The sequence below is a fragment of the Trachurus trachurus genome (genome assembly GCF_905171665.1).
Source record: "Trachurus trachurus genome assembly, chromosome: 12".
Classification (NCBI taxonomy): Eukaryota; Metazoa; Chordata; class Actinopteri; order Carangiformes; family Carangidae; genus Trachurus; species Trachurus trachurus.
Window position 1 is genome coordinate 16910162 of NC_139908.1, and position 25744 is coordinate 16935905.

General features: G+C 41.8%; 1 protein-coding gene across 1 annotated transcript; it reads left to right on the forward strand.

Moving 5' to 3' along the window:
* Nucleotides 1–376: 376 nt before the first annotated feature.
* Nucleotides 377–25744, forward strand: LOC310994266 (protein FAM163B-like; the record flags this gene model as incomplete). The annotated part of the gene is made up of 3 exons (XM_083982882.1): nucleotides 377–471; nucleotides 21604–21719; nucleotides 25307–25744. The coding sequence occupies exons 2-3, from the start codon at nucleotides 21627–21629 to the stop codon at nucleotides 25742–25744; spliced, it is 531 nt and encodes a 176-aa protein (XP_083839008.1). The 5' UTR covers nucleotides 377–471; nucleotides 21604–21626.

Here is a 25744-nt window from a genome sequence, read left to right on the forward strand (position 1 = left end):
TCCAGAGATATTATTGCCATTATTCTAAGTGAGCGACTCGTTTTGGACTCATTTGGAGTATTTTCTTCCTCTTTCTGCGAGTCCGGAATTTGACAGAAACATGTTTTGCATTCGGTTGAGAAGAGTGTGTCGGGAAAAAGTAGCCCAGAAGCAAAAATAGATCTGTTTCCGTGGACATCTTTGCAAAGGGGCGCATCTGCCGTTTTCTTTTTTTTCTTTCTTTCTTTTCAATTAACAACTAAGGAGGATCAGGCTCTGGGGAGTTTATTCTGACCCCCCCTCCCTCTCTACTTCCACATACCCTGCCGTTTGCTGATTACTTTACCGACACTGGGGACTTTTTTTTTTCTTTGTCGTTGCTCTCATTTACTGAGGTCGACACCAACCGAAACCAGCAGAGGTCGGGACCTGAGCTCCGAGGAGCCACCACTACCTTAGATGTGACCCGGCGAATTCCTCTTATCTCTGAAGGTAAAGATCCCCCACTCTTTAAAAAAATGTAGGTTTGTGTACTACTACTGCATGCATTTGTCATTATATTGTGTTTTTATAATATACAGGCTACAGGCTATTGGCTTAAATAGCAGCAAAAGAGATGCGTCTGCTTGTCAAGTCATGCTGTGGCTAACAGTAGACTGAGAAGTTGGTTATTGGCTGCTTGTTAGACAGACATACATATAGATAGATAGATAGATAGATAGATAGATAGATAGATAGATAGATAGATAGATAGATAGATAGATAGATAGATAGTTGCAATTCAGCACCATGGACAGAGCCACACATGGTTGTTTTCCTTCCCCCTGTTTTACCCAGAACATGTATAATTGATCATAGTCCATTTTCCCAACATTTATACATGTAACAGATAGGGGTGTAACGGTATATGTATTCGTCCCGTGCCGTCACGGTACGGGGGTCACGGTTCGGTGCACACAGTCACACGACGAATACGTCTGAATGAATATTAAAAAAAAAAAAAAAAAAAAGTCGAGTCCTCACTCGAATCCAGGTGGCGGTAACGAGCCTCGAAGCTGCCTGCAGCCGTCATAGCAGACGAAGAAGAGAAGTGATGAGAGAGTGAAGTTAGAGGAGGAGAGCTGTCTGCTTCATTCATGTCACTGTGGCTTCTCAATGAAACAAACGGCGGCGGCGGCTCGCGACCATAATACATCCATGCTCGCGACTGGTCCACCCATGGATGTATTACCGTCGGCGATGTTTCACGGATGCGCGGTGCGTCGCTAGAAACGCATCAAACACGTAGCGCATGTTCAACCCGATATGTCAATCACTGGTGCAAGTTAAAAGACTAGTTGTGTCAAAGATATTAAATAAATTGGTTGTGTGCAACAACTTATCCCGCAGCTTTTAAGCCTCTTGACATGAACACAGACAGGTGAGGAGAAAAGGAGACCGCACACTATATATAATCAGACACATTTTGTCTGATGAAGGGCTGACGCCCGAAACGTGTGAGTGACATTAAACTGTCACGGGAGCTTTTAACTAGTGAGCGGTCTCCTTTTTTCCTTACCTGTGTCTTTCTTGGTGGTCCAGCACCTAGTCTTCAGTTTTTTGGGGGATGTGCGTGTAGCTGCCTAATATGTTTTATGAACACAGACAGGACCAGAAACATCACCAAAGTAACTGCTAGTCTAATTTAACTGTGTAAACCAACATTGATGTCAGTTTATTGTTTTGTTTTTTTAATAATATTTTTTTAATAATAATAATTTAATAATTCGAATAATAGTTGCCAGTTGTCAAGTGCACGTTTTTTTTCCTCTAGAATTAATGAATGGCATTATAACACTCCTAATGCACTTGTTTTATTTTGTATTCTTTTTTCTTTTTACTTTTATAACACAAGACAGATTTTAGTTTTACATTCAATTAGTGTCTGTTGTACCGAAACCGTACCGAACCGTGACCCCTGAACCGAGGTACGTACCGAACCGTGACTTTTGTGTACCGTTACACCCCTAGTAACAGAGTGTGTTTCCAAAAGCCTTAACTAAGACATGTTCGGCATACAGAGATGGATAGGCAGGTTGAATAATAGAAACAGGCAAGAAAGAGAGATGAAGAAGAGATTGGCAAAGGTGAGTGAGAGGTTCAGTGCTTTTGTATGACAGACAGTATGGCTGGCTGACTGGCTGGCTTGCCACATGCTGGCAAAACAGTATGGCTTGTGAGCCACAGCTACTGTCACCAACTGTTAGCCATGGTCGCATCCAAACTGTTCGCTCCAGATATTTTTAGGCAGGATGGAAATGCATCTCGAACAGCATTAAAGCTGTGGAACATTAAAAATATTCCCTGAAGGCGGTTAAAATGGCAAAAAATTATTTTAGGCAAGGAACACAAAGGATGCAACCCAATCCCCTAACTTGGTGTTTTGGAAACACTGTTATGGATGAATGAAGTAACAGCTAACCACCTGAAAATTGAGCCCACAAGTGTAACCAGGAAGATTGAATTGTTACAGAAGTGAGTGGGAATATAATAGTCATAAACCTCCCGTCTATCTAGCAGAGGTGTTATGGTATTATAGTGGAGGAGTCGACCTTTTTTTGGCAAAACACACTGGCAAATAACTAGTTTATTCAAAGCAACACAGCATCTCCACCTGTTAGCATATCAGAACTCCTTTGTGCTTTTTGACAGTCTACATTTCAGACTCTGTTGCATGCTTAAACTATCCATGGTGGGATAATGGTAATTTAGCTCCACTGTGTTTGTCACCAGAAGTACTGGAAGTAATTTGGGATTGTGATTCTCAAATGTAAATGCCCTTCTCTCTTCACCTCTACCTTTGCACATAAAAGTTTGAAAGGAAATCTCATCGCATCCCCAAATCATTGTCACTATGGGCTTCAGATTTAAAAAGGAAGCACATTAAATGATTAGGGACAAATATTAAGGGCCTGAGGGGTCACTGACAGTGTTGTCATCATGTCTCAACCCAACTAATATATGCTGGATATGTTGAAGCTCTTCACCATCAAAACATCAAGTTATTGATTTTCTCCTTGAAGAGTGGTGTTCATCCCTCCAGCAGAGTGACAGAGAGGTCCATCACTTTTCTAAGAAGCTTAAAGGAGATTTTTCTTAACTTGCCAGAGGGAAAGAGGAACTGATGGTACTTAGATTGATACCTAGGAGGTTTCTGCTCTCCATGCTGTTCATCGAGGTACAGTGAATTCAATTAAGATGTCAGTGCCGTTATCATATCAAATATCATATCATATCACAATCCCTAGTCTAAGGCGAGTATAAGGAATGACAAAAGAGACTAAATTCATGTTGTGGTCTGAAAGGAAAATAAATAGACACACATACAGAGCTTTTAGAGGGCCGACAACAATGAAAGACAAGGAGGGGCTTGTGTTCCCATGGTGACTTCCTCACTGACCCTTGTAACAACCTTGGCCCCCTGGGAGATCAGTCATACTCCTGCATGCACACGCTTGCACACAAAAACACACACTCAAGTCCCCCCTCGCAGCGTGACTATGAGTGACTGTGTGTTACTTGTCTGCTAACTGCTGCTGCCACTGCTCCACCAGCCTCTCAAGTCATTACAGTAGGAGAGAGAAGAGGAGGAGGAGGGGGAGAGAGGGAGTTGAAGGACAAGCAGATGAGTAGGATGGAAAAGCAAATCTCAAAGACAGATGGGTGCTGAAGAAAGGTGTGGAGAGAGGAGTGCATATAAAACAGGGAGAGAGGGATGGAGAAGAAGAGGCAGAGGAGGAGGGAAGGTTTAAACACTGGTAGAACAGTCAAGAGTGACCACAGATAGCCAATTCTTCTTTTTTCAGGCCATTGAAAGTGTACTCACCTATCAGCTTAATTACCTTTTAAAATGCACTACTAGGAGGGGAAATTGAAATAAATCCACTGTGGTCGAGATAAAGAGGAGAGAGGAGAGGTGAAATGGATGGATTGAGACTGGGGGAAGGGAATATGGCTGCTCAGTGATCATGTTAAACAGTCACCACCCGTTCCTCCCTTCCTCCACCCGGCTCTCCTCCCCTCCCCCTCGGCACCACGCTCTCCTCTCTCCTCACATCTACACCCTGACATGCTCACACATCACGCTCGTGATGACCAGCACCCACGCTCATGCACATACACACACAGACACACAAGTGCGCGCAAGTCGTTGGGTCAGCTGGCCTCATCCCAATGAGTGATTGTAAAAAGCTGAAGCTCATTCCAAGGAGTAGAAGGGAGGCGGGGGAGGAGAACAGGAAGAGGCTGAGGAGAAACAGCAGCAGAAGAAAAGCTGCTGTTCCTCTGTGTGTGTCCTTCCTGAATGAATTGTCATGCATGTATGATATGAATAGCACCAATAATTGTATAAGTTATATGGGGAACAGGAGCCTTGATTTTCTGTGTAATTGAAGTAGAATTATGTTGCTGTTTTTACTCACAGTAAAAGTCATGTTTTCATTGGTTTTGGCCATCATCCCTACAGTTATTAACAGTTTTACTCAAAAACAACTCAAATTGTTGTGATGGAATGACATCGCTGAAGTCACTTTACCATTATGTTGCATTCATGTCATAGCATGTAAACTGTAATTACTAGCATCCACGTCCAGCTTCCGACTAGCTATTGTAGATTGTAGGTGGTAATTGTAATTGGCAGAATGTTTAGCAGTCACATCAAAACAAAATGCGGTTTTCACACTAATCCAACTAATTCAGCTAATTTCACAGGACCTGCATATCTGCATTCACTTGGCAACAAGCTGCTAGAAATAGACTGCGCAACAAAAGTAGCTAATTTAGGCTGTTTATTTGGTCTAACTACAAGGTTAATGCAGGGTTTAACCACCTTGGAATAATGCATGAACACACCCAAGTTTGGATTTAATGGTGTTTTTCCTCATGTTCTCATTCGGCTGACTTTGCCTGAACGCAGCATAGGCCAAGCGACAGTAATAAAAATAGGAAACAAACCTCCCATTAAATGAGTGAAATAAAACACGTGAATAAAAGGTGGAAGTGGCGAAAACACCTTAAATCACCCATAGTGGTGAAAAGCTTACATTGCTCACTTTCTGAGTAATACAGAGCTAATTGATCCTAGAAGTGGCACCTCAAAAAAATGACAGGTGATTACAATTGACAGTGTGGACAATCATTTTAATGATGATAATGAACCCTTAACTTTTTACCTTATAACCCAATCACTACTTTTACCATCTGTCCCACTATTCTTACTAAGTAGGAATAACAACTGAGGCCACAAAAGTCAATTTAATGTTGTGAAAATGTAGAATTTCCCATTTAAGCTTTGCATAGCTAACGTGTCGGTCTACATGGCCTGCAGCATGCTGCATATATCACACACTAAATATAAAGGCAGATGGCACACTGCTGAGACTAAATGTACAAATTACGTCTGTGAGTGTAGCCTATTTCGAAGATGCTTAGGGGCTTTCACATTACAAACTTTATGGTCCAGAGCCTTTTTTCAAAGCTCAGTATAGGATCTACACGTTTAGCTGCATAATGTTAAATCTGAGCCTGAAAAGCTGCAAACGTCAACATGCTCCTTTTGGAAAGTGATGAAGCAAAAAGAATTTAAGAACACAATAGCTCAGCAAGGTCGTGCCGTACTCTGCAAACAAAAGTAAGCATGCACGTGATATTCTCATTCATAAATTCCACTTGTTGCGATGTGTCTAATCTTATTATGCATCTCTGCAATTCTGCCCGACTGCGCTGAGCCTCAATTTTTATCAGCTTAGAGATTAGCATACGGTGAGTGAGTTTGGAAAAAAAAGTTTGTTCAAGTACAATCAGACCAGAACTTATAAGCATAAACCACCCACTCAAACAACAGAAAAGGCAATGGTAAAATGTCAGTCTGTAATAGCCCCGTCGCTATGGTAACTGAGGACCTGTTTGTACTTTTACACACACTGCCTCTTGAGCACTGACCATTAGCGTTAACAACCAGGCTACCATCAGCCTTGAGCTTTTAACACATTACCTTCAATTATCTCCACATTTCATCAAAGACATGTATACATCCAGCCTCTCAAAGGTGCCCTCTGCTGCCTTCTCTTCGTCTTTGTTGGTCACTTATTTCTACATTTTTCCTTTCCTTTTTTAGTGCCTTTTCCCGCCCTCTGTTTTTCTCCTCCTCTGCTGACTACCACCAATCTCCTTCATGCTATTTCTTTCCATCCCAGTCATCTCTGCTGCCTTACCTACCTTCTTTCTTGTTTCCCAAACTTTAATCATATGTCTACTGCAGCTCCTGCGTCGACCTTTGACCTTTCGAGGCAAATACAAACAGATAACTGTCAAGCACAATACTGAAAATATCCTGCATCTGACATGTCAGTGTTTCTCTCGCTGTATGATTATCTCTTCCTGTCACTCACTGCTCACATGTAGACTTACAAAATTTGTCCTGCAAGGATTTTTTGCTGTAATTATGCCACATACACAGGGGATGTGCAGCACAGTATGCATGATACATATTTGTATGTGTGTGTCCTTTTAAGAACAAGACAAATTATGTGATTAAAGCTGCGCAAAACTGAGTCTAGGTAGGTGTGTGCCGTTTTTCCCTGCCAAGACATGAGCTCATGAACACAGCAGTGAGGATGATTTTTCAAAACTGTCTCTGCAAGTCCAAATGCACAATTTAGGTGTGACAAACACTAAAGCACTGAGATGTTCACTGTGCATGATTTCACATCTCAAGCAAGTTTACTGATTGGCAATACTAACTGCTGCACAGAAAGCTGGTAAAAAAAAAAAAAAAAAAAACCTCCTTATTTTTAACGTAGTAATATGAAAAAACATGTTCCATGTTTTGTTTTTTTTGTTTTGGTTGATGCCCCGGTTTCTGGTCGCTCTTCAACTCCAAATGACATCTGACATGTATGTTTAGGTAAAAATCAACTCCATTTTCTGAGCCCTGTAAGCAGCATTTGCTCAGAAAGAACCAGCTCATGCATCGTGTCCTCCAGGCAAGCACACATTATAATTGTTATGAACTCTTTGGTAGAGTGAAAATCTGCGGTCATACAGAGAGATACAGGCACACATTTTCTCTTTTGGAAGACTTTCAAAGTGTTTTACTTAACTGTACAATAGGTGGCAGAAACATAAGAAAGTACAGAATATGAGAGAAAGGTTCAGACCACACCAGACACAGCATGAAGTGGGTGTAGCTGGTTTGGAAAGTTATAGAAACTGTCGGAGGCAGCCCTTTCCCTTTCCCGTGTTGGAAAGGGATTTTGGATGCTGTTCGACCATCTGACAAGCACTTCTGTTGAAGCACAAGAGCCTTTAGTGATACTTTAACATCACGCATAACCAGTGGCGTGTTCAGGGAGTGGCCTTGGGTGGCCAGGGCCACCCCTGAAATCTGATTGGCCACCCCAGGTGCCACCTCAAAATATGATGATGCAATATGCCCAGTGAGAGGCATTTTATACGTTGTTTTATACTGGCTTTTGTCAAGTTTTTTTTTTCAAGAATAAAATATTGGTTGCAAACACACAACCACCAACACACAACGTGTTGGGTGTAGACAATCATTTTACAATATGAATTAACACGTCACTACTATAAATGTGGCATTTCCAGACTAAAGAACAAGTGTATTTGTAACTTTGTCATGTTTATTAGTGTAGCATGTAACAACAGCATGTAAGAGCTCTCCAAAGCCCTTCTGGCGGAAAAAATAAACAATATTCACATTTTGTTGACACAAATTGAAGTCAAAGAAACAACAAAGAGCAAGCAAACAGCTGCTCCATTTCTGCACTCTTATTCTTTTTGCGCAGAGGTTCATCATTTGTTTTTTTTTTGTTTTTTTTGCTGTTGTAAAACACACACAGTGCTACAGCTGAGCTAGATCTTCCAATGTTTAACTGTTTTTTGTTTTTTTTTAAAGTGCAGCCAAACACCATTAGAGAGTCTCTTCTGACAGCTGCTCTGTGGAGCTGCAGTTGAACCTGCTGGGGACCGCAGCGCCGTCCTTTTTTTTTTTTTTTAGCAGGGCCGTTGTTACAGGTGATGCACATCTGTGTCCGTGTATGTTTGTCCCCTGATCTTCCTTCACGGGGACTGTGCTGTGTAACTGGCACACACTGTAAGTCCTCCTGCATACTTTGTGTGAAAAAAACCCCAAAAAAACGATAGTATTAATCAGTCAACGTTATTGTTATCAGATAACGGTTAGTTTGCCAATGTGTTTGTCCTCGGAGGCCACCATCACTTTGCAGGGTAACCAATCATTGGAATCTGAGTATTTGAATGGAGAGCACAGGGAGAAAGTGTGAAGTGCACTTTACACTGACTGAGCTTTATGCCCTCCATCTGGTGTCATTGACATAGTGCTGACACTGGGTGTTAGGGCAGGTTCTTGGATAGAGACAGAGAAAGTTGAGAGAGGCTATCCTCAGATTTGGTTCCACCCAATATCGAGGAAAAAGTACAGAAGAACCTTCCAGGAATGCAAAGTATTCGTCATAGTTATGGTATTTTGTGTATGCATATTGTATCAGGGTATCATCTCCCACAGTGCAAATTGCTGTATGCTACAACTGTGTGATGATTTCATCAGTGTGTAGTAACTTCCAACTCTCTTGAGATTCTTCTGCTGCTGAGTAACTTCTTGTAAATAGCATGTTTGCTTGAGAAACCCCGCTTTGAATATGCAGAGTGACACGCAGCAGGATCTATCCATCTCCATGTCAGAGGCGCTGTCTTTGCTTGTGAGTGGCACGGCTGCTGCTGCTGCTGCTGCTGCTGCTGTTGAAAGTGATGTTTAAAACAGAGGCCCTGCCTACGCTCCCTAAGGCGGTGTGCATCAGCTGAGCAGACACACATGGAGCGAGAGTGGTGGAAAGCAAGAGGGGCAGACAAAGACAGCGACGCAAATGGAAGGAGAGGCTAAACAGACAAGAGACGGGCTGCATGGAAAGAGACAGCGATAGAGCAGGTGGAGCTGAGAACAAATAGAGGGGGAGAGATGACCAAAGAAAGTGAGCGATGGGATTGGCAATGTGCCATGGGCAGGGCTGAAGAAAAGATGAAGGAGAGCAGCAGAGCAGCACAGGTGCTCTTGCAGGAAGATACACACACACAAGCAACTGCAAGGGAATTCAACCTATACTGTAAATACTTGATTCTAATTAAATGTTATGATGCTAACAAACAGAAAACTGCTGCCAAGGGACTTCTCTTCTCTTCTCTTCTCTTCTCTTCTCTTCTCTTCTCTTCTCTTCTCTTCTCTTCTCTTTTCCTCTCCTGCTTACAAACCATATGCTTTGTCAGATGTGTGCATCAACTGTAGCAGCTGGGGTTAAGTAGCAGTGAGCACTGTGATAACCAAGTTATGATACCATAATATGACCTGACCTTCACTACACCACCTCTTGTTTCACTACATTTACTGTGGCTTCTGGCCATATGTGCGTGTGTGTGTCTGTGTGTGTGCCTTTGCAAACTCCAAGTACTTACAGTATCTCTCAGGTTCAGTTTGCTGCGTTTTAATGCACAGATTTAGATTAAATACCAGATGAAATATCCATTATCCAGTGTGAGGATGTTATGAACGATCAGGTTACATGTCCTTGACTTAACAAGTGCCCAGGACTCTACGTTCACACAGTCTAAATCCTCCTCTCTTCTCTCACACATACACACACACAGGCAACAAAGATGGATGCACTTTTCCCTTGATTTTCAAAGAACAGAGAACCATGAAAATTAATTCAGTATAGTTGAACTTTTGCCACATCCGTCAAGAGTCTTAGGAGTGTCTCTACACCATCAGTTCGACTTCAAAGTGCAGCATTGCCACAAAAATTATATTTTCATACGTAAATACTGGTTCTATGGACCTGCGTTTTTGTCTGACAAGTTGACAGCCGATCGCACACCGGGGGTGACCACGCATGGCAGCTGTTCTCAGCAGGAGGTTTGCACACACAGCAGCAAACAAGATAGGATATGAAAGCTAACATTACCTGTGAACTGTGAATGGCCCTCCTGCGGGTAGCTGCTTTTCCGAGTTGACTGACTCCAAACTCTGAGAGAGGAAGCAGTGATGAATCCGGTGTAGAGAGAGAACCAAGGGATGTGGAGGCCGGCAGAGGTGTTTGATACATGGTAGAAAAGGTACAAAAGGAGTGGACTCACTGACATTTAGTGCAATTCTTTGTGAAACATACATCATTTTATTTCCACTTTATTAGATGTAGCCTCATAGAATCATTCTGACATGTGTGACATGGCTGGGATGTTAGGTTACACCTGCCACAGCTGCCAAATAACATCATACAGCCTTCTTTATGGCTGTTGGCAGCCTATTTGAGTCACAAGGAGATGCTTATGCTACAGTATGCTAACTAAACTAACCCGTTACCCGGAGCTAAAATTATAGACACCGTGCTGTTGCTTGGGGAGAGAAGGCAGAGTAAGGAAAAAGTCTAAAATTGGAAAGATCTCATTGTCAAGTGTCAAGGAGCAAATGTAATTTAATGGTGTCTTATCTAATTCAGGAAGAGGAAAAAGAATTACATTTATTTGAGGGCAGTGTATTATCCTGAGCAGACCATCTAGCCAGAGGCAAGGGTTGTCTGTGTGTCTGTGTGTCTGTGTGTGTGGGGTGGTGTGTCCTCACATATGATTATACTTTTGAGTGTTTTTGCAATAATATATTAAGTTGTCATAGCGGGAGACTCAGCCCAGTGTTATCTGCTTGCTTGGTGTGTTTACATGGCTAACATTTTCACACCAGGGGGTTCTCACGGAGCTGGAGTGTCACAACAGACTGTCTCCGTAATTTCTCAGGAGCAGACGTGACTGACACTGAACTTATAAACCAAGAGTGAACCAGTTCCAGGCAGCGTCATGTGTTATCGGATAGGGTTACGCCGTTCGGAGTTGGAATAGACTCAGCTGCTAGCACACAAACACACAGAGAGATTATGCATTGCCGAAGGTGAGCGAAATGTGCTGAGATTTGGTTTCGCTGCTTTCATTATCGTTATTGTTATTATTCAATATGAAAGAACACAGAGGGAACGGTGCACGGAGAGTTTGCATAAATACCTCTCAACAGACCGATGCTCTGTCATGAACAGCAGTTTTATTTCTGCGAGGGCCCCGACACTTTATTGAGTTGTAGCTCTGCTCTTGTCTCCTGTATTTATGCAGCACTAAGCAGAAACAGTAACTCCTGTTTATGTTATTACAATGAATTTGCGTGAATCTGTGTGTGAGTGTGTGCAAGTATTGGAATAAATAGTTTGCGCTGCGTCATCAAACATTGCCCTCTCTGTTCAGGTACAATCACACACTCAAACACTACCACACAAATATTCCTTGTACTGTATATTGGAGAGAGATGTGCATTGCAACACTCTGTCTACAGTATATTTTAGAGGTAAACAGAGGTTGTTGTTTTTTACTGAATGTGCTGCTTGCAGTTGGTGCTTGTCAAACCAAGCTGACATTGATCCATCCACCCGCTACCTCTGAGCTATATCCTCGTGCCTGTGTGTGTTCAGCACTGCTGGCACCAGTCATGCCTCATCAGAGGCTGATTGAGCATGTTGAATCAGTGGCAGAGGCGAGTCAGTGAGATACTGTATACATTAGACAGGCGTAAGGGGCAAAACATGTATTCAGATTCCCATAAACCTATTTGGCTCCTTTAAGTGTTTAAATCCAATGTACTCCATGAAATTAAGTTTTGATATTTAAGAAAAAAAAATTCAGAACTTTCCCTTTAAGTCCAAGTAATTTCATGACAAGAGCTGCAGTGAACTGGGGACCTTTTTTTTCTTTTTTACCACTTGCATCACTAGGTTTCAGGGCTAAGAAATGCTCTTCAGTCCATCAACTGTAAAGTTCAAAGACGAGTAATATCTCTGAGCCAAACTCAGCTTGTACTTGTGCCAAGATTATAGCCTGTCATGCACAGCTAGTGGTATTATTTGCACAGCAGAGGGTAGAGCATGGCATGGCAGAGGGGAGGACCAGGAAGTACAGTGGCAGACTGACAAAATGTGATTATATGCAATTATTTTGAGATGATTGGAAAATGAAAGATCATTTTGTTTAATTCTTTTCATCTACAGTTCAAAATTGGAAGAAGCAGGAAAGTCGGGCTTTTACATTGTTTGGACGCGACACTGCACCACTGCCTCTTTTAACACTGACAGGATGAGAGCCCTTTACCTGAGCACTGATGTGACTTATATAGTCATAATGTCTTAATGTGGTCTCTTACATTAAGTAACAATCCATGATCTGTTGCACTTCAGTACAAAATATTAGAGCTCCCTCCATGGAGTACAGTAGACTTATATTGATTGTGCATGCGAATACCAATGTACATCAATCAGAAGCTCGATTTATAGTTCAGAGGGATACGAAGGTGGATTTAATATAAGGTGGTGTTTATGACTTTGATAGAACTGACAGTAGTTTACTTTCATCAGAGGTTTCCCACATTGAAAGCTGTGCCTCTTGATCAAATGAGAAGTTTGTAGTTTTCACCATTGTAACAGGAATACAATTATTCTACCTGCATGAATGTTTAAAGTTGCATTTTAGAAGAAAAAAAAAAGATCCTGTCAAAGTGTTTTCTTCCAGATATTTTACATTACAGTCCTACAGAATTCCTCAAATATTGCTTAAACTTAATTGGAGCTGAAAATGAAAGGCTCAATCTTGAGTGGATATTTAAAACAAGAAGCTTTTTTGAGCTTTGCTGCTTCCAGTGCGTGCAACATATTTTCGAAGTTCCAGATGTGCTCCTTACATCAGCATGCGTTATGAACTGGAAGAACAACTAAGCAAGGTCATTCAGATGGATGAGAGACATTTAGTGAGCTGTATAATTAAATGAAGACCCCTGGGTCACCGTTAAGTTTTTTTCAAATGTCCTCATGGTGCTATATTCATACTAGCCAAGAGCCATTTTTATGATATATTGTTCACAGAGGGGCACTAATTACAGAGACGTTGCCTAAGCAATGTGAGGGCTCATGAGACAGATAAAACCTATTCCTGGTTCCGGTCATGGCTAAAACCAGTTTATCTTTTCTTCACCCACAACCCCAGACTCTCTCACTCTCTTTCTCTCTCTCTCTACTGACAGCCTGTAGAATTGCCCTGGTGCCCGATTCAAGGTCAGAGTTGTGTGAGGAGCTAAGTTGGTCATTGCCTTTCAATGCCGGGGATGAGGTTGGAGAGCTTTGCCTGGGGCTAGCTGTGTGTCGCCATTATTCTCGGAGGTGGGTGCAGAGACACAAAGAAACAGCAGCGGAGGTAATTTTGTGCGTGTAGTGAAATTTTATGCTGGAACAGGGCGAGCTAAAGGGCTCACGGGGAGAATCAAGTGATGCCACAGTCAGGGTCAAAGCAGCCATACAGGATAATATTGTGACAAGGCCTAAGGAGGAATTTGTAAGCATATAAAACAAGGCGTATTTCAGTCCAGCAGTGTGGAAGAGGTGGGATTATTGGGGTGTATATTTCCACATTTTCATGAATGTATCATTTTCATCATGTGAACTTTGATTGCAGAGCCACCAAAGATTGGCAGAGAGACAGGAAGACGTTCATTGCATTAAAATGAAATATGACACAAACAGTTGTGTAGCCGATGATAAGAAGGAGCTAAAGAGAGGAGCTGAAACTGCTACACAGCTGGCGAGTCACAGCTTGCAAAAGGCTGCGAATCTCTGGCTGTGCATGAGACATAAATGTGGTATCGATCTTCCCATCTCACTCTCAGCAAGATAGTGAATTCCCCAAACTGTTGAACTTTTCCTCTGCAGTCATACACGCCGTATGAAAGACCTGTCACAGTGAGACACAGTAGCGTTCCAAAGAAACAATGAACAAAGTGGATAAAGCGGATCACGGTGACGCCTCATTATCTCCATGATGCGCGCACACTATCTCGCATCAGTATTTAAGTGAGGGTACTGTAGATGTGATTAATGTTGCATAATGAAGATTAGAATTAATTTTAATTTCCTCTGATAGAACGAAACACACTGTAGGTGGATGTTATGTAAGGTGTTAATTATTTCAGTAAAGACTAGTTGAATACTCTCTGATTTTGGAGTTCATTATAGGGTCGACAAAGGCTAATCAAGGACAGAACACTTGATGAAGCATGGGTTATTGTATTACTGTTGTGATTATTATTGTCTGGTTTTTTTTAGGACAGTTCGGCTAGTCTTGTCTGCTACACTGTGTCTTTGTTTAAGGCTCAAAACATGTGTGTTTGGAGCCTGTGTGTGTAGTGAAATCACTCTTTGGAGCTACACAAGCTGTAATAGAGCTTGTCCCATTGTTCTCAGGGCATGTTATTGTCTCCTGTGTATGACTCGAATCCACCACCTACTGTGTACTTCCCCCCCATTGAACTGAAAGCCTGTCAACAGCCATTATTCCTAGCAAGACCTCTGCTGTGATCCCTGCCATGTTTCATCGCAGCGTGGCAATTTATTCCAAAGCCCCACTGTCTGAGCATGTTAGCAAGTACTAAAATTATTGCATGTGAGCGCTTGTGTGTGTTTGTGTGTGGGTGTGTGTATGTGTGTGTGTGTGTGTGCCCGCCACTGTTCTTCTTTCGACCCGAACCCACTTGTCATTTCTGTGGACGAATACCAGCAAAAGGAGCTGAGCAGACAAGTTTGGCTTTCTCCAGTTCTATTTCACAATGAAGTTGTGTGTTTACGTGTGTGCGTGCATGTGTGTGTGTGTGTGTGTGTGTGTTAAATAATTAACACTCTTCGTCGCCTTGCTGCAACACATCCCTCACACACTGATCTGATTAAGGGAGCCCCAGGAGATACACACCGCCAGCCTACCCTGCACAATGACTAATGCTGCATGTACATGTCCATGTGTGTGTATGTGCACTGTACGTGAGGTGAGGACGGTTGAGACACCGTGTGTGTTCACAATGAGCGATGACTTTTCCTGTGTAATTGCTTGTGTGCTTTATAGTGTTTGTAAGCTTGTCAAGGTTCTTACATTTACACCTGGCATTGAAATGTGCTTTGGCCAATCAGATTGCGGTTGGATGGTGCTTTGAGGACAGATGGTGATCGGAACGGCCAAACCACCTCAGGAGGTGGCCGGGCACACATTGTGACCACACTGAACACGGGTGTATAGATGCAATTGTTGTGTTGTCAATCCACATACAACAACTGAGGAAATTGTGTGACTATTCCAAAGCTAGCAACTATTAGTCAGAAAACACACAAAGAAGTCATTCAAGACGATCATAATTTTGTCTAGCATAAGCGGAATTTAGCAATTTATACATAGCAACCAAGCTGTTAACGCAAATGGTGGAGAGCAATGTGAATGGTGGACCTGAGCAAAAGAGGAGAGGATGTGACTTAAATTGATTGGATCTCAATTGGTGTGAATGTAATCAAGTTCATATCATACCTACATGCAGTGTGGATGCAAGACACATTTTAATATCAGGTCTTAATTGAGTCTCTGTGTGGTTTGGTTAGCAATGCAATACGTATTACATTTCATCAGACTATATAATACAGTAATACAGTGACCTATATTGGGACTCTGCTATTAACAACCAGAGCAATATATGCTTGATTCAAAACATTATTACAGTGTTTTCCTTTATGATTGACTTTGAGCTTGCATATAGAGTCTTTATGCCCAAACACCTTTACCTTTACCTATGTAGACGACAAGACCCAAATGCAGACACAGGCACGCTGCGGTGCGACACAGAGTATTTATTACCTTACGGGCAAAAATAAGCAGGAAACTCAGGTACACTTAGAAGTAACAGGGGGGTGAAATGCAGGACAAAACACAGGCATGGACAGGTTATAGAACTCAGACGATCCAACAAAGACAAAGGGAGAACACTGAGGTTAAGTACACAACGAGACACAGCTGGTACAATCAACACAGCTGAGACACGTCAGGAAATCACAAGTGGGAGAAGACAGGAAGACAAGACAAACAAGAACTAACTCAGAATGACAGAGGTTGTGACACTAAGACAAGATGCGGAGAATTCACAATAAAACAGGACACAGGACATGGCACTATAACCTCAGGGTTAACTAGGAACCCTGATGCATGTGTTTTAGGAGTATGTAAATGTGAAGTCTCTTTGGGTACATGGTGCTGAAACAATAGTACATTTGCTTGAAAAACATTTTATAACTTTTCCCCAGTCCTCTAGCTTTTTTGGTCATAATCCAGATGTTATATGACCATATACAGTGGAATGAATAATTGTTGCTGCTCCAGCAACTGCAAATAGGAAAAAGACCACTCTAAAGAGTTGGTTTGAATAGAGTTTTGTTATCAGAAGACTGTCAGTCTGCACTGTTTTATGATATAAATCTACAGCCAAGGTTAATGGTGCACTTCAGACATTTTCCACCTGGTCTCATGTTATTGCTTATATTCGTAGGCTCTTCTAACATACTTCTAACTTTTCTGATAAGGTTTCCTGAACTTTTTTGAAGCATGTTCAGTTGTATAATTGCATAATTTAACTTAATTTGGGATCTTTTTTAAATGTATTTAACATTTCTCACCTTTACACTGTGCTGTTAAACTTAAAAACTTTCTTAAAGTAGCAAATTGATTCTTTTTGATAACATGGGCCATTCGATCAAGCTTTAAACACAACACTGACACAGTATTATCACTTTTTTAAAACGTTTTCAGCAAACAGCTCTGTATTCACACATCCAGCACACACAATAGTGCTATTAGCATTAAAGCAGAAGTGAGTGATCCGGTCGTTTTCGCTAATGCTGCGTTCCAGGCAGGCTTTTGAAATCGTAAATTACAGCTTCAAGTCACAACTTACGACTTTGTAGCGTTCCAGGCAACCCACTCGTGTTTTTCCGACCTGTTTTACCGGTGAAAGTCACTATAACGGCCACTCGTAACTTCCGACCGGTGAACTCGTACCAGATCGAACTGGTACCACTTCACGGTCGGAAAAATACGAGTTTCCTTGAACGCACCATAACAGGCCTCGTCGCTACGTCACCACATTAACGGCGTTCCTTGGCTGCACACACAGACCTGCATGCCGTTCTCTCTCCTCATTGGATAAAAACTGTAGGATACGATAAATGTTTTCTCTTCGGCTCAGAGCAGAGCAGAGGGACTGAGAGACCCGTGTTTCAGTCCAAACACTCTATGTAAGTGATTGCTGTCGGAAGATATAACTATTTAAGACTTATATTAACACAAATATATCACTCACTTCTGCTTTAATATGGAGAGTTGTGTTACCAATAATCACTCTTCTTTCAGCCACTTTTGTAGGGGGGCAGGACAAATTGCTGGCTTTTTAGCAGCCTAATGTTCCACCATGCTCACCAGCTGTTTTTATGCAGCAATGGTACAGTGCACAGTAGGTTTTATCAAAGCTTTTTGACTGAAAACAGCTGCCTGCTGCAGTTGGGAACAACGCTGATGAGAGTGAATCAAAACCGTGAAGTTGTGGGCCACAAAGCCAAAGCTGAAATACACTAAAACTCCCCATAGAGCTGAGGGGAACTGCAGCGTTAGGGTGATGTGTCTCTGTCAGTGCTTGTGAGCTATTCCGCATAACACAGAGTTATTTGATCCACTGATAATTTTTAATTGAATTTATTATTTATTGTACCTTTAGGCTCATCATTATCAATAGACAGCTGATGAATATTTAATAAAGATCTAACTAACTAAGCAAAAACTTGATTAGAGGCCTGCAGTGTGTTAAGTCCATAACTCTCAGCTTCATCTACATGAATGCGTCAGATTTCAAACTTCACTCTTCTATTTGCTCTTTTCCTGACATCAGAAACGTCCCAGATAAGAGTCACCACATTTCTGCCATTCAGTGTAACTCAACGCCTTTAAGGCCAAAACGCTCTGTTCTTGTTGTTCCTTCATATTGATTTGGTTGGTGGACTGTGTGGCCTGTAGATTGGATTAGAGTCCAGCTGTATTACAGCTTGAGGGAAGAGAAGCTGCCTTGTGTTGTAGACAGGGCAGATGGCTACTGTAGAGACGGACTGATCCATTCTAACTGTATAGAGCATCTCTGGAGAGGCTGATCACCATGAAAGCTAATATAGTTTAGACAAGTTACCCACAAAGGAATTCAACATGGTTTAGATGGGGGGGGGGTTCCGGGTGAGAAGGTCAGAGCTGTCAGTCATGTAGTAAATAGTGCACACTCAGTGTTGCAGTGAAGTGCATGTGACTAGACTGATGGATGCTGTTGGAGAGCTTTGTCTATATGAGGTGTGAAGCTGTAAACTGGAACGTCACTGTAAATTGTGTAGCTGATCAGCAGGAAATAGGATGACATTTACATCCAGCAGAATGCTCCATATTTTGTGTGATGACCTTGGCAGTCTGGGATTTTAATTTCTTTTCTTTCTTTTTTTTAATTCCCAGTAGTTCTATTTTAGGGTGTGTCCATGTCACAGTTGACTTTGATCTTGACAACACGAGCCCATACTGCTGCTGTGTGCTTGGTGCTGATAATGCCTTGCACCATTGAGTCATAGCTTAGCAACAAGCCTGCTGGCCTATTTTTGGTTTCAGGCAATTATCCACAATGCAGTGTGATTGCATTGTCCTATGACACTTCCAGATTGTGGATGTAATGAAGGGAAAAAGGTCTGTACCCACATCTGTGTCATATCTGCAGGGTTTGGCCCAAATATATAAGGATGTTACCTAACCTGGAAACGGAGTGACTACCTTTTTATTTCTTTTTTTAAATCATTGTTTGCTTACAACTGTTCTGAGATAAACAGTGGAAGTTACCACCACAAGAAGGCCCAACAGGATAAGATATACTGGGTTGTTGGATGGGGGAGAATATTTGCGGCATACTCTGGTTTTGATGGGTGTGTTGCATGTTAATTGCTGATTTGGTTTATTAATGCTAGTTCAAAATGAATCTAATTTCATTTCTTAGAATATGTCATAATACGTGTATTTCTACTAAAATGGAGGTCATATGAAATTAAATGAGAGGCATGAAAGACAATCAAAGCACTGCAAAACCCTGGTTCCAGCAGTTGTTATTGTAAACATAATGTGAAATTCCAAAGGCAAGAAGATGAAGAACTATTTTGACACTATTGATTTGCAATATTTTTGCTCCAGTGACTTTGAAAATAACAATAACTTCAGTAATGGGAAACTTGTGCACAGTGTAGTTCTTGCAGTAGTAGTGTCATTAACTGTGTGACCAGGCTGGAAAACGTGCTTGGACTTGTACAGGACTGTGTTCTCTGTCCACATCCTGCAGACTATCGTGTGATGCTACACTCATGTATTGTGTGAACACACCCAGTTATCACTATGTCTGACCCATATACTGAACTGTGAGGTCAGTGCAGTGCTGGGTCTACACAGGATTCATGACATAGTAGAGTCCGCTGAGTTCACACACTGGCACTCTTCTGCTTTATAAGAAATGGACTTACTTGTGACAATTTGAACGACAAATGTTTTGTGATTAATGTACATTACTCGCCACAGTAAAATTAATATTTAAAGCGTCGAGGCTCAAGGCATCTTATGGTAATCCAGCCGCTGTAGAGACTGAAAAGAGGTAATTAAAGCAAAGCATTGATCTGCTAAACTTGGAATGAGGTCAGTTCAGCTTCAAGTCAGTCATACTGCTGAGAATGTTCTTATGATGGACTGCAGCTTTCACCCTCACTCTTTTATCTGACACGTGAAGCCACTGTCTGCTAAAGATTCCCCAGTGTTCAAACTGAAACAAATAATCAGGGACCTGAACTGAGGAAATAATTTCTCGTATGCATTCTGACTGATAAGAAAGGTAATGGCTCAGGGAAGCATGCTGAACACTACACTACCTGGAATAAATTACATATAAATGCAAATGAACAGTGTGCGGTGCATTGCTCTGCATATAAGTAGTTAACAAAAAGAAAAACTACAATCTGATTAACACAAAATGAGTGTAACTGTAGATCACAATGAATGATCTACACTGTGATTCTGCAGAGCTCGATGAAAATGAGCTCAAAGCACAGGTTCATCATCTCCATTTGTCTTTGCTGTGACCTCTGATCTAAGGTCAGAGTGCAGAGGTCACCCACAGTTGTCCACCTTGCTGTTTTCAGCTGAATAATGCAATAAAGGTCACAACCTCTCTCTGTCAGCTTCGCACTGACTGTACCTTACACAGCAATGCGTCCTGTCTTAAAAGATCGTTTGTTTTCCCTCTCCTTCATCTCGCATCCCCTCGGTCTAGACTCTTAAATGATCCCTGTTTCATCAGGAGATGAATCTGATTAAGGAAGCACTGCTCTCAAAATGCTGTTTCATTGTGACTTTGAAAACCCTCCCAGGAGTGACCCCAAACATTCACTTGACTTGATACATCGATGCATTGATCCCATATTGGCAGCGTTCCTGGCAGCTGATGAATCAGGTACAAAATACATAACCACAGACTGAGGGTTTCTCTCCAGCACCTGTCACACATCTGCCCATTAAATTTCAACCCCGTGTCTGGGTATACATTGTTCTATTGTATGCACTTCTGTATTATATGCGAAATCAGAGGTACTGTATATTGCGACATAAATCACTGCTCTGACACCAAACGGGCTCAGCTACATTCATTCAGAGCTTTTCACCACAGACCTAAGATTTATTTTTAGGAGATTTTAAGAAGCCAGCTTGAGCAAAATCCTCACAGATTAGACATTTGTGAATCCTGGGGGCGTGCATAAAAATATCTACTTTGACCTGTCATTCAACCATGTGTTTTGCATGAAGATTTCCCAGATCTTAATATGAGGAAAATTGCTTGTCTTTCTTCCCTTCCACGTTCTTTTTAAGCTTTACTTATCTTCTCAGTCACCAAATCACCCTGTTTACCTCTGTCATCATCCCATCATTATCCCTCCTTTCTCTCATCAGCTCTTCTCCAATTCCATGCACCCTCTGTTTAGGGTTCACCTCTTACATATCGGCGTCACATCACCGTCTCCATCTCCTCCATCAATTTGTCTCTCCATGTCATATCCATTCATCAAATCACTCGCTATCCATATTGCTCAGTTCATCTCAACGCCCTTTTTTCTCCTGTCCGCTTCATGTCACTTCCCTGTTCATCCCCTCTTTGTTTCCATCGCCTGCATGGCCTCTCCTTTCAGCTGTCTTCACTCCCACCATCCATTTACCTCTTACCCCTCCTGTCAGCTCTGCATCTCATCTTTATTGTCGAACACTGATTTCTCACACCTCTTTTTCTCTATGTGTCCCAGTCCGAGATCCCGTCTATATTATGAACAGCGCTTGTGGGATGATTCGATTATGTGTCTCCTAACTGCTGGATAATTCAATAAGCACCACTGAGATGACACACAGTTATAATCTACTTAATGAAGCCACTGTACTGATGAATTGTGTGCTTTCTCCTTCTTCACTTCTCCTTTCACTCACTCCCTACCATCCTCTGCTCTTTTCCACTCTGTCTCTCTCTCTGTCCCCATCCTGTCATCCTTTCCCTCCTCTTGTTCTCTGCAGGGTGTTGATGGAGAGCCATTCGAATGACAGCCGGGACAGTGGTCATCACTGGTGGAATTCTAGCTACAGTTATATTACTGCTTATCATCGCAGTACTGTGCTACTGCAGGCTGCAGGTGAGGCCCCATGCTGCATTCAGGCTCTGTTACATTCATCGCTTTTTCTCTTTCAGTTTTTCAGAGCTGCAGGTAAGCGATAACCTTGAGTGTAGCTCTCTGCCGACAGTCCATGCATTGTGTTAAAAGGCTGCACAGCTGCTTTTTAATCTGTGAAACTGTTTGTGTCTTTCAGTTACTAAGGATAAAATATATTTCTTTCAACCAAACATTTTAATTTCTGGCCAGAGCAGCTTTCTGTGTCTGTGCAGTAGCCAAGGCTGCACAATCCTAAAAAAAATCTGTTATCTTAATAGAAACAGTCTCATCCTGCTCACTGTGCAACTGTATTCGGAATCTCACCCTAATTCAGTGATAGACAGCCGTGCTGATTTTGCAGTAGTGGATTTTGAAGGACTTGTAAAGCCTGTTCAAGAGTATTAGGGCTTTGCACGAGGGCAAATTTGGAGCCAGTCTCTTAACGATTGAGTTGTGGTCATTGAAATCAATCACATCCCTACGGTGCCATTTGTAGGTGAAATGTCAAAATTAATATGGCCAGCGTTCATCAGCATTTGGCTGCAAACCAAAAGTGCTTTACTGATAGCAACATGATGATGCTATACGTGTCCCATGTGGTGAAACATTATAACTAAATTTGACTGGTGATACGATGCTCACAATGACAATGCATCAAGGTATTGTACTAAGTGATTTCTGGTCCTGGCTGAGGACTGTAGAAATTAAGTTATTACAATTTATTCTGGGGGCAACAGGAATGAACCCAATTTCCTGGTGAGTTTTTGAGATACTTCAGTCTGGAATACAGTGGTGGGCTGACCATCCAGATAATGGGCATCGCTATCCGTGGAGCCATGCCGTAAGCATCATTTATTTATGTAAGTAAAAACTTGCTCTGTGTCAACAGTTCTTGATCCTGGTCTTCGGGACACAGTCCCTCTGGCCATTAAATTATGAACGGATCACAGCTGGAACATCAGGTGAATCATCTGTTCTACAGCTGATAGAATAGAAAATGTCCAAAGTTACTACAGTATAGCAGTGTGAGGGATAAAAGCCACTTACTTGTAAAATTATGTTCCAATATTTTTCTCCTCACACCAGAAAGCAAAAACTGAACATGTGTTAGCTCTCAGCTTTCATCAGCACGTCTGCCTCAGTGTGTCTCCAGTCTGAAGCTGGGCCTGCTCTACAAATGTGTAAAGTTTAGCTAATCCTCTCTTTGATCCTCATCTCACATTAGTTGTGATACAGACTCATGTTTCATCTCCTACTGAGGAAATCCTATTGTGTTCAATTTTAATAAGGTCATCTCACTGTCCGTCTTTATTATTTTCAGATATTTGATCTTAGCCAGGTGCTCTGTGTTTGTGTCAGAATAAAATGAAAATAGAACGAGACGAGAACTTCTTTGCTTCTATGCTTGACAAGCTTTGGTTCTGTTGAAACATCACTCTAATAACACCACCAGGGAGCATTGCTTCAGTGTGTGGATTTCTGTTCCAACATGTGGATTTGTTTCTCTTTTACATGATATACTGTATGTTACACTGGACTAATCCCCTCTCGCTGCAGCTGACAGCAGTGGGACATTAACAGTCTTTCTGGCACAATGAATATGCAACAGACTGAGTGACAGCTCAACCTACACATATAACATTTTTGTAAATGTATTAATGGAGCGGTTGGATATTTTGATATGATACATATTCACTCTCTGATGGAAAGTTAGATGAGAAGATTGATCGGTCATGTGGATTTAGGGCTACCTTAGCTTTGCAAAAAAACATGCAATGAAAATAAAAGATAACTTGGCTCAGGAAAATGGTGAATACATCCACCTATCAGCACCTTTTAAAGCTTGCTAATTAGTGTTGAAACCACAATGCTCTGTTTTATGGATGGTTATTTGACCTCTAAGTTTCCGGATGTCTGGCAGCACATTACAAAAAGGTGTTAGGTAAATTTGAATTATGAGACAATTTTACAAAGCAAAGCATTTTGTCTCTCCCACAAAAGCTGTTGGCCACATCTTTTTTTTTTTTTTTTTTTTTCACCTCACGGCTTGGCATCAATCATGTTATACTTGTCAATGTTATTTCCCAAGATGTAAATCTTTGCTTTAACCTCCACACCAAATCTGCTTCATCATGTGCAGCTGTACAAGCTGTAATTACAACAATCTAAAAAACCCCAACCCACCATAAACACACACATGTGAACCCTTCAAATCACAATAATTTCCCACCACTCAGCATCTGCACCGACTGACCACCATCCACTGCCCTTGTGTCAGGGCCAGAGGCTTTCGGCATCACAGCTAAAATAGACTCAAACTCTGCTGCCATCACACATTTTAAATACTAAAATGCATTTTCACATCTGTGGGACTGAGTAGGGTGTGTATTGTTGACGATATCAGTTTTAACACAGTGTCAAGGTATAGAAAAGAATTGTTAAACACACTAGTATTTTTTTTGTTAGGTTTTCAGTTCCCACCAACCAGCTGCCCAGAATTGCATCAGTTTCTATCAGTCCAGGGACATGAAAAATACATATTTTCCTTTAGGGAGCGTAATAATAATCTCATCAAAGAAGTCCAAATTCCTGCCCAAACTCATAGTGTAAAAATCTCCCGAGCGTATTTTTAAAAAGCTTCAAATCAAGTCAAATGCATTTCATAGCAAAGATTACATAATTTACTGGTATATTTTATTCATCCCAACTGAATTAATGGGACATATTGATGTTATTATGGTGTTACTAACTCAAAAGAGGGGATAATGAACAAGAGGTGGTGTTGATTCTCAGTGGGGTCAATGGTACCAGAAATCGTGGCCATTTGGTTTAACATTAATATGGCTTAAAAAGCATAATACAACGATAATGGTCTATAGTGAAATGTGTGCCCTATATCTTATATCTTATAAATCTGGCTGTGAGAGTGTTGCAAAAGTATAAACACTGAATGAGGCCTGAGACATTTGAAAATATGATCTTCATTTTAAAGCTGACTGTAACAGGAGCTGTGGCTCAGTTCATCCACTAATCGCAGAGCTGGTGATTCAGTCCTGCTGCTGAAGTGTCCTTGAATGCTGCTGATGGTAAGGCCAGGTGTATTCATGGAATCTCGGTTTCCATGGTGCAAGAGTGAATAGAGAGTGATGTAAATCAAAGGTAAACTGTAAAGTGCTTCATATAATTGTGCAACATAAATACAATCCAATTGCCAAGATCAACTGAAAACGAAGGTAACTTTGCTGGAGGGGAAATTATATACAATCCGTTCCACTTAGAGCAGATTACAGTTCTTAGGATTCTTATATTTCACGGTAAAATCAAACATTATCCATCAATTATGGCTTCATATAAGTTGGCAGGATGCCGAACAATGAATTTGAAAGCCACATTTTGTTGACTAGAAATAGCAACCTCACAGCTGAAGAGTCTGCACAGTGTCTGTTGCGGATTTGCATCTTTTCTAAGATGACACATATGACAGTTGTGGTAATGTGACATTGTTAACAAATGTGCAGATACATTAATATGGCCTATTTTGTTTTATCTAATCCCTCTCTCACTTTCAGTATTATTGCTGTAAGAAGGAAGAGTCCGAGTCGGAGGAGGAGGAGCCAGACTTTGCCGTTACGTCCCGCCTCCCGCCGGTCCACTCCAATCACAACATTGTGGCGGCGACGGCCGCCGCCTCCTCCATCCCAAATGGCCCCGCCCTTTTCTCCACCCCACCTTTGGCCAGGAAACTGACACGATCACAGACCTTCTGTCCATCCTGTACACATTATGAGCTGCCTTTCTACCTCCAGCCCCCTCAGCCGCAGATCCATCACCAACCAGATGGGTTGAGGAACGGAGGTGACCGGATCAGCTACCGCAGCGTCCAGCAGCAGGATCTGGACCTGCCAGTGCCTGTGAACATTTCAAACTATCGCAAACCAAACCTTGCCCGGTCGGTCACCATGAGGGACATGTTCACACGCAGCTGTAGCATCAGCACTGATGTTTAG